Raw genomic sequence first — 15,355 nt, 5'->3', positions numbered from 1 at the left:
ACCCAGACCAGCCTTCACATATATTCACATAAAATTATGAATGAAACAGTGCAGTATTCCATCCGAAAATCTGTAAAAGATGATGAGAATAGAGATAAACAGTAGGTCTTACTGTCACATAATGTTCTCATGAAATCATGAGTGATACAAATAGTGTAGGCATGTTTTCTAGCACTACATTACATGCAACAGATTTAGGTCTGATCAGCTGTTCACACTGCACACAATCAAATTATTTTTAGAAAAATATGTAAACTTTTGTGGAACCCAACTGTAGCATGCAGCCATAGGAAATTATACCTCAAATTCAAATTAGCATTTGCTGAAATCTATAGGATATTGTTTCAGAATTATACAACAATAAATTCATAAATATCTTCAAAGATGTCAAAAACATTCAAAAGTAAAAGACATTTTAAAAAAAAGCATTCATAAATATTTGTGCAATTATATCTTGTGTGACAATGTAATTTATAAACAAAACTTCAAATTTACAGTTGTCAATATTCATAGTACTTTATTTTCTTCTTTCTTATAATGACAAGTTGAAAGTAGAAATAAGGTATTTATGGATCAAGGGTTATATCAGAATATTTCCATGTTCTGATAGCTTGCAAAAGTTGTTTCAATTACTGACAACATGATGAGAATACAGCTACACATAATACTGTTCAGCTCAGGACATTATCATAGATACTGAAAATTCTAATGGTTCTTGTACCTCAAATAAACATGGCGGCTATGTATTTGTGAAACTTAATATAAAAACATACAAATGAGATATAATAATTTGTGGCATAAAATAAAACATTAATATACCCAAGTACTAAATGTACCAGAAAATGTGTCATTATTTGTTTCTGGATTTGCTGCTGCTTTAGTATTAGTAGTGTCAAGATACGATTCAGGAGTTTCCTCTCAAAGTAATTACTATTGCAAGTTTAAAAAAATCAAAAACTCTAGAATTTCACCCAACATTATTTTATTCCATTCTACTGTTTAAAAAAATAAATGTTATTAATTGAAAGCAGGCAGACATACTACCCAAAAAGTATGCAACAACTAACCGAGTGGCATATAAGGCAAAGTCTACTGTCCTCAAAAATATGCAACACTCAATTGAGTGGCATACAGGCAAAGTCAAACGATGAAGTGTTTTATTTGTCAAGGACCCCAAATGAAATGGAGGATGATAACAGAAATTAGCTATTGTGCCTTGCTTGAATCTTGTTATTTTCTTCATTAGGGCTTAGGCTTCACATATTTTGATCTAAAGGTATTATGTACTGACATACTGGAAGAATACAATATAGTTAAAACACATAATGTGAGGAGCTTAATGCATTGTCTATCATACAGATACTGGGACAATTGTTCAATTAGCATTTTATAATATGTCCAGCTGATAAGCACTTATGCCTCTCTTGTCTTGAGTTTTGTGGCTATTAAATGTTTAAACAACATGATGACCAACCAGCTTAATTGGCAAAAAAGTGTCAACTAGGCCTAGTCACATTTGAATTATATATATATATATAAACAAACTGGAAAACTGGTGCACATGTAATGGCATGGTGGTAAATACTGGTAAAACTAAAATATTACTTATCTCAACACGGCAAAGAAGGACAAATCTTGATAGTGATGAACTATGTCTGACATGGAAGGATACATATCTGCAAATAGTCTGTCATGATAGGCTACTTGGTGTTCTGGTAGATAATAACCTATCATGGACTGAACATATCAAACATACCAGTAAAAAAGTCAATTCAAGTTTATGGCTTCTCAGTAGGATAAGACATTTTCTCCCTGAAAGGCACAGGAAACTATTTTATAACAGTTACATACAACCCTATTTGGACTACTGTAGTACAGTATGGGGCAATTCAAATGATAAAAACATAGCAAAGCTGGCACATCTTCAAAAAAGAGCATTTGGGCTAATATCAATCCAGAAAGAAAGCAAGGAAAGTTTAGCTGGTAGGTTAAAAATATTACCTATTAAAGACCGAATCTGTTTGAGAAAAGCCAAATTAATGTACAGGATATCTCAGAATAGTGCTCCTGAATATTTGCAATCACTATTCCAGTATAGGCTACCTGGTAATACTCCCCACCTGCGATCCATGTCAACCAAACAGTATAAAATTCCCAAACCAAATAAGGAGTTATTTTAAAAAAGTTTCCAATACTCTGGAACTCTGCTCTGGAATAGTATTCCAGCTGAGATTAGAAATGCCCACTCTATTTCCTTCTTCCAAACCCAATATATCCTGTGGCTTCAGAGATGCAGCTTAAATAAATGAATTCCTTTGTATGAGGGCCTCAAGGTAGATTAGTTTTTAGCTAATTGTGTTACCCTCTTTAAATAAGGTCATTATATATATATATATATATATATATATATATATATATATATATATATATATATATATATATATATATATATATATATATATATATATATGGGGCCCTGAGTGGCTGAGTGGTCTAAAGTGCTCTCCGTAAATGGATCACTGCCACCTCACCTGTCTGCGTCAGTTCGAGTCTTGAATTCAGCCAATGTGGGTATGTGAGAAAGCTTGCCAGTAGCTTCTCATGGGTCGGTCGTTCTTTCCAGGGTTTTCTCGGGTTCTTCCTCCACCATTAATACTGGCCGCAATGTATAGCCTATTGTGTGCTGAAAAATGGCGTTAAACCCCAAACCAACAACACACACACATATATATATACACATACATACATACAGAGAGAGCAGAATTAAGAAGTCCCAGTACAAAAAAAACAAGTTTCCCTGGTGAAAATCATGAGCAATCAATTATACCAAAAGGATCATATTAAGCAGGCTCCTCTGTTAAAAGGTAGCCTGCATTTTCCATACAACAAAACCAGTCAAATAGCAAAATACTTAGGTTGAAATTAATTTTCATGGTGCAATAACAATTCACTTCACCTAGTATTAACATCTGAAGTGGACTTAGAAGAAAGAATCTCAAGAAGAAAACTATAACAATAGTAACAATTCCCACATCATATATGATGCATTGTCAAGATAAGAGTTTGCATAATCAATGGGTAGTTCTTTGTCTGTGCAATTTGTGGAAATGGTTCCAAGCACAGTGGGAGAAAAGCAATACACAGGAAATGAACACACAGTATTGATGGCTTGGTGACCATAAATTTATACCAGTTTGTAAAGTGTGGAATTTCGAATTGTACTGAAACTTAAAGTTGAGCAATACAATTTTATCACATTTAAGCCAGTTAAGTCTTTGTGATGGGTCACTTTGACCTTTTTTCTTTTCTCCACTCATGTCAGTGTTAAAATTTGAAATGCTATCATGTATGACTCAGTGAGATTTGACCAGGGCATTGCAACGCTGTCCTGAGAAAGTAAACATTTGAACTACCAACCATAACCGCTTGATTGGAACCCACATCAAATTATCATTTTCAAAGGAAAATTGAGATGCACCATAGTTCAGAGATTCTAAGCTGTCTAAATCTGACCAAAGACATGATTATCTTGGGATAATTTAGGAACCACTGCTTACGAATGGCCAGAGTAAATTAATGCGTCCACTTCAGAAGTAATGTGAATTTAAGGTGACAATCTTGGTTGAAATTCTGTAGTCTTAAATTTCCTGAGAGAGAAAGAGTGGCTCCGAGGAAGCCTAAAAAGATTAGTGCTTTCCTCGTTAAACAAGAAAAGGGGACCAGGTGGCTGTCTTGTAAGAAAGACAGGTTTTAGTGCTAGGATGCACAATTTCTAAAAGAGAACATAGGTACGCAAATTTTATTTTTCCACGTAATCTTCTATTTTTGATTGTTTTGTGCAAATGAGTTTGATATGACTAGGATCTATATCATTGCATCACATGACTACTGCACTGACATATGCACTCCACTTAATGAATCTGGCTTTGTCAAGGTTGCTCAACTTGCAAGCATTCATGAATTGCACATATCCATCTAAGCTATTATTTATTGACAGACTGCTTGTTTGTTTTTGCTGCAATGCAGACAAAACTGGTTCAACAGGTCATGGAGGGTATGTTTTGATCAAACATCACAATCCCTCTTGGCAATAATTTCATACGGAAACCCATTCATGCACGTGCTGATTACAACACTATAATATAATTTATTTTTGTTGGGCTCAATTTTTGTGGTTTTGTAAAAAAAAGAGGCATTTTTGTGGGTTCTTAAATCAGTGGTTTTGCTTGTCAAAATATGCATATTAGTAGGTATTTAATTTCATGGTTTAACCTCAACAAATAACCAAAATAAAGAATACAAAAGAATAAAACTATGCTGATGCAAACTTTAATGTTTAAAACAATAATACCACCTGTATGAGCACAAATCAAAGACCTGGCAAGTTCAATACTTACACCGTGCTTTTGACCAAGTGAATAGCATCAGTCGAAGCCAACGCAGCCAATAACACTAAAACAATACTTCCATCTCTAAGAGCACAAATAAAACACCTGTCAAGATTAATCACTTTCGCCATGTTTTCGAGTGCTCAACATCAAAGGAAGCCAATGTAGCCAATCAGTTATTAAAGTACATATGAATGATCTCTTACTTAAACCACTGTCCATCAAGTTGCACCACCAGTACTTTCTGACGATCATGGCATTAACACAGTGGCTTAAGAGTGGTAAAATTCAACTTAGACCCCTCTCTGTTCCTGGACTTCCTAACCCATCAGAAGCTGCAAGCACAGCACAGGTGCTTGCTTATGAGCCAGATATGTTTGTGACTGCCTCTTGTACAGACCAAATTCAACCACTAGACTTGACAGTAAAAAAAGGGTACAAAGAAGAATTAAAGTCACACTTCCACGAGTGGTATGCTGGTATAATGGTACCAATTGTACAACCTCAGGTGGGTGGAGCTTAAGGTGTAGGGAACATTGTATTCAGAAATAAACAACAACACTAGCTGTGATTGGTACATTATGTAAGAGTTGTTCTTTCTGTTACTGGCTTTAAAAAAAGTTGAGCCTCTTGGCAACATGTGAGATTATGTTAATTCATATCTAGATCATATCTGTATTTTTATGTTTTTAAAATGTGGTACACATGGCTGAAAATATGTATGATGTGACTAGATAACTCTTACCATTGTCTAGTTCCAGCAGAGTTATCTCTCAAATGCAATGAAGTACCTGATTTTGTAGTTGTCAAATTGACAATCTAGCATTGTTCTCTATGACAATGTGTGACATGCATGCTAAAGTAGGATAGAAAGTATATTTATTTCACAAAACATTAGCATTGAGGTCTATGGAAAAGTAATTGGTACCGAGATACCTGCTAAATAGGTCATTGACGCCATTACGGAAAAAGATGTCTTTAGTGACAAGCAATGCACAGTATTAGTAAATCTTGCAACCTCAATAATCAAGCCAGTTCACGCTGAATGGATAACTGCAGCTCACGTGGCAATAAGTGAAAGATCAGACTGAATTATCAGTGGTTTTGAGAAAACAGGACTTGTTTAATTCAGCAATTTTGGGATTATTTATCTGAGAAGCATTCGTGAGTGCCATGAGCTTTGATTGACACAATGTTGATACAGTGGCTTTGTCCAAAAATCTGTGAAGTGTGAGCTTTAATATTCTGCTGTAATTAGTGTATATCCATAGTGTTTCATAAATAATAGTGTTTCAAGAAATAGTTACAGTATTTTATAGGAATGTTGTTCTTTTGGATTAAAAATGCATGGATAAAATGAAATGAGCTTTCAGAAGGATTTAAATGTTTTAACAACAGTTGTACTCGAATGGAGGATTGATCTGAATAAGTATTACATTTAATTTTCATATACTGTTATTTTGTATTATTTTTTCTTTCATTTTCAGTATTACTACTGTTTGAATAGTGTATTACTATTGTTTGAATACCTTATGCTTTTTCTCTATTTTCTCTCAATCCTTACTTGCCTGAGTCATGTAATGATTTAAGGCAGTGAGTGTAAAATTACAGCTATCGGATACCTTACTGAACGTATGCACTGAAACAATATAAAAGGATTTATAATTCTTGTTTCAAAAGATTAAAATAAAAACAAACATGTAAAAGCTAATATTTAATTAACAGATTACTGTATTGAACTTGATTTATCAAATACTATTACTGTAGCTGTGTTATTCTCTGGGAATAAAACACTAAGAAAATGGCGGGGCGGGGGGCATCTTGCTACTTGGCTCATTTTTTGTTGGGGATTTAAATCCGTGGTTCAGGGCAACAATGAAAACCACAAAAATTGGTCCTCCATGAAAACTGACGATACTACAGTATTTTCTAAAAAGAATAACATTATTTGAAAAAGCCACTCTTACACCATTCATATTCATCCATACTGATGTGAACACAGAGAAGCAATGTAGGACATTAAATTCTGTATGTACAAGTTTATCAATTTACAAGAAATTGAAATGGATGGATACCAAGGGGATTTTGAGATTTTTTTCTGAACTCTAATAGACGAAACAGCGTGCCCAATGGGTGCACAGGGTCATATATTGGGGGACATCCAACAAAAATATGCATGAAACCTGCAGGTCCGTGCCCTGGGTGCAACACTGCAGGGAACAAGTTCAGCCAATCAGATGCAAAATCACCTTATTAATAGGAGTGGATCTTGCAATTAAAAAACTCATGCAAGATCTCAATCATAGAAAACTATATTCCAAGTCATCTGTTCAGGATCAGATTAGTGGTAACATGTTCAGTAAAATCAGACGCAGGATCAACTCCATAACTGGCATGCATCTTACCCATTACTGAAATCATCTCAGATCATGAAGATACTGTACAAGCATGTATATATTCCTAGCCTGATCAAAAATGAAAACAAAAGTGGTTCCAGAGTGTTAACAGCTAAGGGAATCAGATTCAAAGTCACATCATTAATATACAATGATCTTGCTTGTTATTAAAGTCAGTGAAGACCTTCGTGATATAAGCCCATGTTCCAAGTTTTATCAAAATCAGATCAGAAATATGGCTTCTTAAATGGTAAAAAGCTTAGTCAGTCATATACAAGATCACCTCATTTACATGTACTTTGCTTGTTGTTGAATTTCATATAGATGATGCAAACAAATAAATAATGTTTGAAAACAAGAGTCCCATGAAGGAGCTGATGCTCAACTGGCTGGAAAGAATTTATAGGATTTGAAAACCATTTCTTCCTTTTAACTGTGGAGTAATGAAACCATCATTGTTATTCTTCAGCAATAACACAATTTTCAAATTAGCTGTTGTTGTGGACATAATAATGGATTTCAACATGGCACCATTTTCATTTAGGACCAACAAGGCATCTGTTTTGGAGGAGCAACAATAACAAGATTTTTAAGAGGGATGCCAAGGTGGACATATTTAAATGGCTTATAAGAGAAGCTAAGGATGAACAGAAAAGCTAAAGAAGCCATGTTATAATGATAATGGCCAATGTTTCTGACCGACGAACTAGAAACTTCATTTGCCTTTATAGATAATTAATATTAACTGACCCTGTCCCTGATGAAACTGTATGTAACCCATATCTCTTCTCAATAACAAATCTCTTTTCATTAACAAATTTTTTCTTCTTAAGAGATAGCTTTAATTCAGAGGCAAATAGATGAAGATATATTGAACTATTATAACATTCACACTGGCAAAAAATGGTGACATCCATCTCTGTTGTGATAGAATAATTACTTTTCCCACCATCCAGTAAACAAACTGCTTCAGCTCTCTACTATGATAAAATTAGCTTCGCTTTCAAATTTGACAGATTAACACCTTTCAGTTACACTGTCAATGTGACAGGAGTATGAGGACCGAGTGAGATGAGAAATGTTTGCACACAGATTCACATTATTTTCCTTTATCTAAACAATGCTTTCCTCATCAAGCACACATTTAGTTTTCATAGACTGAACAGGCACTGTGGATAAAAGTGACCACTTAAGGCAGAGAGAAACCAGTACTTGGTTAGGAAACACCTGGTTCCAGACCACAAAAGGCAGTTGACCGTAACATGCAAAACATTTATATAGGAAATTCGCCAGCATGATAGTAGAATGGCCAATGTGAACAGGTGATTGCTGAGTAAAAGTGACCATAATGACAGGCTTGACCGTACATATCATAACAATACTTAAATTATTAAAATGAAGTAATTAATGAGAAAACAATCTTAAAAATATCTATCTTAAGTTATGTTTTATGAAATCTGAAATCTTATGTCAGTGATGATAATAATGGCTATTTCACACTGAACTCAGTTTTATGGCACTGCCATCTACTGCAATGTTTTAAAGATATTTCTAAAATGTCTAAGCTTTGTTTTTGCTTGGAGAACATCACTGTTTTGTTTCATGCATCATAAAAAGATGTTTTAATTTTAAAAATCTGCTGAATTGTACATACAGTAAAAAGTAAATCAATAGTGGGGAAATCTAACATAGCATTCTGCCATATTCTATAGGTTGTGTACAAAATGATTTTTGACTGTTTTAAATTTACATTGGTTCTTAATTATTACAGAATAACATTATCTTAGGTTAATTTACATCAATATTTCCATCTGGTGAGAAAATCATTGATAGACCAAATTTGGAAAATGTGATTTCATGCACAATTAAGGATATGAAATTTTGGATTGCTCTGTATTTATGTATTATTTATATATAACTGAACATGAAATAGTATCAGAGAAATGAAATTAGAAGCTTGACTTTATGTTGATGCCTTTTGTGTTTGTCACCATCACCCAAAACACTATCAGTCCCCACTATGCTTGGCAAGCAAGATAAAAACTGAAGTTAAGGTGACAGAGAACAATTATACATCAACATAATGTCACACATGTGTACATTTCAATCAATAATGTCATTTGATGTATACATTTCAATCAATACAACATGTAATTAATGCTTCATGGTAATCATAGCTCGTGAAAGTCAGACACAAACTTGTATGAAGATAAAGCTAAATAATAGTTGGACCTAACAAGCTAATTACTGTTTTGTTTTGGACAGAAAGCAGGATGATCAGATGTGGCAAACCGTTCTTTTCAAGGCTGCAAACCGTCAAGTCAAGGTTTAACACACTTCTATTAGTAGGAGTGAGTCACGAGAAAAGCTGGTATGAAAACTTGCCTAGTCGATAGGAAATATCCTTTAAGAAGATTAAAGCTGGGTTGAGACCTATTCAATAATTAGTTATGCTTATATTTTAATTAAAATTATTTAATATTTTGTATATTTATTTTTAGTAACATGTTTGTTATCAAGATATTACTTGACTGTCATCGCAAAAAATATTTTACTGAACAATATCGAGTCAGCAGAAAATTTATCTGGGGCAGTGACCTGGTACTGACTCGGTATCATTCCATGTAATATTATCATCCATGTGACTAACAATAATACCAACCCTTTCTAAGATAGGTATACACTCCACATGTGAGACTATCTTACAGGCTATACATTTCTTCCTAGGTCCCATTTTCTGAAAAATTCAAAAGAAATTATAATTTAAAACAAGACAGTCCCATAAATAGTAATCATGTAATATAAGCAGTTTAAATATATCAGAGATTTGCAGGTTAAAGAGATCTGTTTTATTTGTATAAGACCACATATATGTCCATAAGACACCTGTCCCTAAGAATACGATGTAACAGTAGTTCTAACTCAGTGACCAGAACTATGTACATTTGACAAAAAAAACCTGGTTCAAATCAGGCCTGACCTAGATCTTGTTGATGTAAATTCTTATATTCATTACTGGTTCCTTGTTAGAAAGCTTATTCATTGTATTAAACACAAAATAGAATGTCTGTTTCACATAGCGGAGGTAAATATACTCAACAGAAATGTATTCCAATATCGGTAGAACCTAGCATGGTATGGAGTCTGGTTGAAGTTCACCTGTCTGGAGGTATGAATGGACTGGGGATGTGTGTTCTTTCCATGAGTGACAATATACCACCTTAATATTTTCTATATGAGCGGTGGCATGATGGGTTCCTTAAAGGGAGTGACAGCCTAGTAGCCAAAATGAATTTCCAGGAATGATGGCAAGATCATGTCGTCTTTATATCTGCTGAGCCTTCAAACCATCTAGCGGACATCCTGGCAGAAAGATCAACACCTTCTTCAGTCAGGACCAACTAGACTGAATAGTATCTCATTTAGGATGAACAAGACATCATAAGATAGGATGAACTAGACAACATAAGATAGGATGAACTAGACATCATAAGATAGGATGAACTAGGCATCATAAGATAGGATGAACTAGACATCATAAGATAGGATGAACTAGGCATCATAAGATAGGATGAACTAGACATCATAAGATAGGATGAACTAGGCATCATAAGATAGGATGAACTAGACATCATAAGATAGGATGAACTAGGCATCATAAGATAGGATGAACTAGACATCATAAGATAGGATGAACTAGGCATCATAAGATAGGATGAACCAGACATCATAAGATAGGATGAACTAGGCATCATAAGATAGGATGAACTAGGCATCATAAGATAGGATGAACTAGGCATCATAAGATAGGATGAACTAGGCATCATAAGATAGGATGAACTAGACATCATAAGATAGGATGAACTAGACAACATAAGATAGGATGAACTAGACATCATAAGATAGGATGAACTAGACAACATAAGATAGGATGAACTAGACATCATAAGATAGGATGAACTAGGCATCATGATAGGATGAACTAGACATCATAAGATAGGATGAACCAGACATCATAAGATAGGATGAACTAGACATCATAAGATAGGATGAACTAGACAACATAAGATAGGACGAACTAGGCATCATAAGATAGGATGAACTAGGCAACATAAGATAGGATGAACTAGGCATCGTAAGATAGGATGAACTAGACATCATAAGATAGGATGAACTAGACATCGTAAGATAGGATGAACTAGGCAACATAAGATAGGATGAACTAGACATCATAATATAGGATGAACTAGACAACATAAGATAGGATGAACTAGATATCATAAGATAGGATGAACTAGGCATCATAAGATAGGATGAACTAGGCATCATAAGATAGGATGAACTAGACAACATAAGATAGGATGAACTAGACATCATAAGATAGGATGAACTAGGCATCATAAGATAGGATGAACTAGGCATCATAAGATAGGATGAACTAGACATCATAAGATAGGATGAACTAGGCATCATAAGATAGGATGAACTAGACATCATAAGATAGGATGAACTAGACATCATAAGATAGGATGAACTAGGCATCATAAGATAGGATCAACTAGGCATCATAAGATAGGATGAACTAGGCATCATAAGATAGGATGAACTAGACATCATAAGAAACAGTTTAGTGAAAATTCTATATGACCATTTGATTTTCAAAATGGCTGCTGTGGTAGACATAATGGATGTTCAAGAAGCACCTTTTCTGCATTGTCATTTGTAGCCACCTAGACTTTGTGATGAATGTGCCTGTAAAGTTTAGTGGCAATCCTCCCAGTAGTTTACTGGGAGTTGTGATAACGACCCTGTCAGACAAAAGGCCATCACATACTTTTCTGGACTGTGATCTGTAGATCCAAGTGTGGGTCTTACTCTCACCTATGTAGACATTTTAGAAACATAAGCTGCCACCAACATGCCTAAAAAATGATTACTTAAAGTGATTGTATTAAGTTATATATTACTTTCTGAATTTAAAATTTGTTTAGTGCTTGACTTTTAAACTCAAGCAAGCAACTATTCTGATAACCATTGCAGTCATTATCTTTGGAACTGCTGAATTGCCATTGTCATTGATGTAAGCAGCCTGGCATAGAGGACACAAGCAATACAAAGATCATTGCTGGCTTACTTTCTCTCTCAAGACTATGAATTAATATTTTGGACTAAAACAGATGCATAGTACTTCTATGAGTATAGTTACACCTGCTTGCTTAGTGCAACTGGTGTCAGATGTGTCACAGTTAAATGAGAAATCCAGCTTCTAACTCAAGCAATGAGCAGACCTTTTCACCCAACATTTTGCAGTGTTCAATCAGTCAGATTAGAGATTAGGGGTAATAAAAGAGTAAATGAACTAATCCAATCTAATCAGGACAAGTTGTGGTGACAGATTTTGTAGATGGCCATCGTGGAGGCCATATTCACTGTAAGATTAGACATGCATTCAGCAGGAGTATCAACAAGATTTTCAACATCGTCTTCCAGTCATCAGAAGTTGCAAAAAGATTTTCAAGATGGCTGCCATGGTAGCCATAATGGATGTCAGATCAGTACTTTATTTAGGACCAACCTGACATAATTAGAAGTCTTTTAGTGATAACCCCATGCTGGTATGACCATCAATTCAGGAGAAGTAATAATAACAAGATTTTCAAGATTGCCACTGTAAAGGGTCACAAAGGATATCTGAGTAGCACCATTTTCATTTATGACCAAAATAGATCTTGGGGTGGAAAGTTTCATGGCAAGACTTCCGGGAAGTCTTGGAGGAGTAGTGATACCAAACTAGTGCTACCAGACAACAGGTTATCCTCTAAGCTCTTGTGTGCTGCTAGAAGAGCTCAAAATAAATGGAGTCAGTAAAGTCCCAATGGTTAGGACCAAAAACACTTGCCATTGTATTAATGGTACCAATCATTAAATTCATTTTGATTAGATGACATGGCAATTATTAAGCTGACTGGTGTATCTCAGAAAGCTTTGAAGTTTTTAAAAGAGTAGCTGCTCCAAAAACTCCAACTTCTCCCATTTTTCTGACCTTGGTTTTTGCTTTGCAGAAATATGAAAATTTCCCTTTTTTATATTTGTATTGCTCTCTACTGATTAATATGTGGTTAATATGAAGCACTACAATATTTTTGTACAGCTCTAAAATTTGATTTAGCAAAATCCAAATGACTTTTCAAAGATATATGGAAAAACTGAAATATGTAACATGTTAGCTAGTAAAATCAATATGTATGGCTGCTGGTATTACATTTATTGACAAAATAACACCAGAACCAAATACCTTTATCTCATGTTTTTCTTCTCATGATGTGTTCTACTAAAAGGTAATTGTGATTTTAACAAAGCTTTTATACCATGTTGCGTTCATCGATCATTTCATTCGACCTCCAGTCATTACATGACATCAATTATGCACACAGTTTTCTCTGAACCATTACTGGTAGAAGTTTTATATAACCAAATTGCATACAGAAACATTTCAATTAAAAATTAATGTATTTCAAAAACATCTGCAAAACAGTCCTTTATATACACTTTCTGGATTACTAAAATGGAGAAAATAGTGATCATATTAAACCAAATGTGAGAAAAGGGGCAGGCATCTGTTCTACGCTTTAGCAAATGAAAATATACAATATACAATTATAATCTAAGAACATATGAAAAGTTATATTGTAAAGGGGCAATAAGAGAAGTATCTTGCTCATGGACACTGCTCAGTGGCCAGCCTAATCTAGCCACTGCACAATTAGCCCAATCTGGTCTTGATGGGATCATCCCAATCTGGTCCTTGCAGGATCAGCCAAATCTGTTCCTGGCAGGATCAGCCCAATCTGGTCCTGATAGGATCAGCCCAATCTGGTAATAAGGATCAACCCTATCTGGTCCTGGTGGGATCAGGCCAATCTGGTCCTTGTATGATCAGCCCTGTCTGGTCCTGGCAGGATCAGCCCAATCTGGTCCTGATAGGATCAGCCCATTCTGGTAATAAGGATCAGCCCTATCTGGTCCTGGCAGGATCAGTCCAATCTGGTCCTGGCAGGATTAGCCCAATGTGGTCCTGATAGGATTAGCCCAATCTGGTCCTTGCATGATGAGCCCTGTCTGGTCCTGGCAGGATCAGCCCAATCTGGTCCTTGCATGATGAGCCCTGTCTGGTCCTGGCAGGATTAGCCCAATCTGGTCTTGATAGAATTAGTCCAATCTGGTCCTGGCAGGGTCAGCCCTATCTGGTCCTGGCAGGATCAGCCCAATCTAGCCCAATCTGGTCCTGATAGGATCAGCCCATTCTGGTAATAAGGATCAGCCCTATCTGGTCAAGGCAGGATTAGCCCAATCTGGTCCTGGCAGGATTAGCCCAATGTGGTCCTGGTAGGACTAGCCCAATCTGGTCCTGGCAGGATCAGCCCTATCTGGTAATAAGGATCAGCCCAATCTGGTCCTGGCAGGATTAGCCCAATCTGGTCCTGGTAGGATTAGCCCAATCTGGTCCTGGCAGGATCAGCCCTATCTGGTAATAAGGATCAGCCAAATCTGTTCCTTGCAGGATCAGTCCAATCTGGTCCTGATAGGATCAGCTCAGTATGGTACTTACAGGATCAGCCCAATCTAGTCCTTGCAGGATTTAAATCAACAATTCCACCATACTAACCACTGGGCTAACATTACTCCATTCAAGAACATCTATTGAAAGTTAGTGTGAATATTTTTACTCAAAATAATTACATGTGCTCATACAGCTGAAGACTTTATTACTCACCATACAATCTTGGTCCATTGCATAACAGAAGTCACCAGAGGCATTGGTGTCCACCCACAGGTGCTCATTGTTAACAGCCTGATCCTATGGTACAAATGTAAATCAATTCAAAGCCTCATGGATGACATATGTTCATTGTATTACAACTTGTTTAAAAGAATTCAAAGTTTTGTAGTAATTATGTCTGTCAAAAAAATATTAAAATTACTGAATGGCAGATTGAGTAAAGACTTTCCTTATATTTTATAGATGACATGTTAAATGCCCACTTTTAAATTTCAAATCTCTAATGAACTTTATTTTTTGGACAGAAGGTTGTTTTTAGTTGAAGTTCATGTTAAAAATGATGAAGAAAGAATCAAACTTGACATTATGGCAAACTTCCAGGCTAAAGTATCTAACAGACTTCTTATTTATTATTTTTAGCAAAGAAAACAGTTAAAAGAAAAATCTGCCCCATATTTTTCAATTATTTCAACACAGTAGAGTCACCATTTTCTCACAGAATGTGTTATATCTTGGATATGTAAATGGTATTGTCTATGGCAGTTCTTGCCAAAGCAATAATAATTTTCCAATAGTTTTATCATGAGGTGATCTGAACAATGTACTACATCATGTAAGTTATATGGTACATTATTATCCTGACAAATTTCCTTTTACTGGCATCATGTCGACACTGATACTAACTTTTATCTTAATTAAATTCATTTTGCAGGAGCTTCATGCATACAATGCTTGCTTATGGTATTTGCAAAACAAACGTCAATCATAAGGATTTCCTCTTCTCTGATCAA

At 35.3% G+C, this 15,355-nt stretch overlaps 1 protein-coding gene across 2 annotated transcripts in view; it reads right to left on the bottom strand.

Moving 5' to 3' along the window:
- The window catches only part of LOC149786458 (diacylglycerol kinase zeta-like), a 198,863-nt gene that overhangs the window by 135,931 nt on the left and 47,577 nt on the right, over positions 1 to 15,355 (bottom strand). For both annotated transcript variants that reach the window (XM_089976907.1, XM_089976906.1), the window contains exons 3-4: positions 14,559 to 14,642; positions 9,447 to 9,521 (exon numbers count right to left, since the gene is read on the bottom strand). In XM_089976907.1, the coding sequence (XP_089833033.1) occupies positions 9,447 to 9,521; positions 14,559 to 14,642 (159 nt within the window). The remainder of the gene's footprint in view (positions 1 to 9,446; positions 9,522 to 14,558; positions 14,643 to 15,355) is intronic.

Source organism: Sinohyriopsis cumingii, chromosome 12 (assembly GCF_028554795.1).
Source record: "Sinohyriopsis cumingii isolate HCF-2022 chromosome 12, ASM2855479v2, whole genome shotgun sequence".
In the NCBI taxonomy this organism is placed as follows: Eukaryota; Metazoa; Mollusca; class Bivalvia; order Unionida; family Unionidae; genus Sinohyriopsis; species Sinohyriopsis cumingii.
Note: the sequence above shows the minus strand (reverse complement) of the source record. Positions and strands in the feature narration are given on the sequence as shown.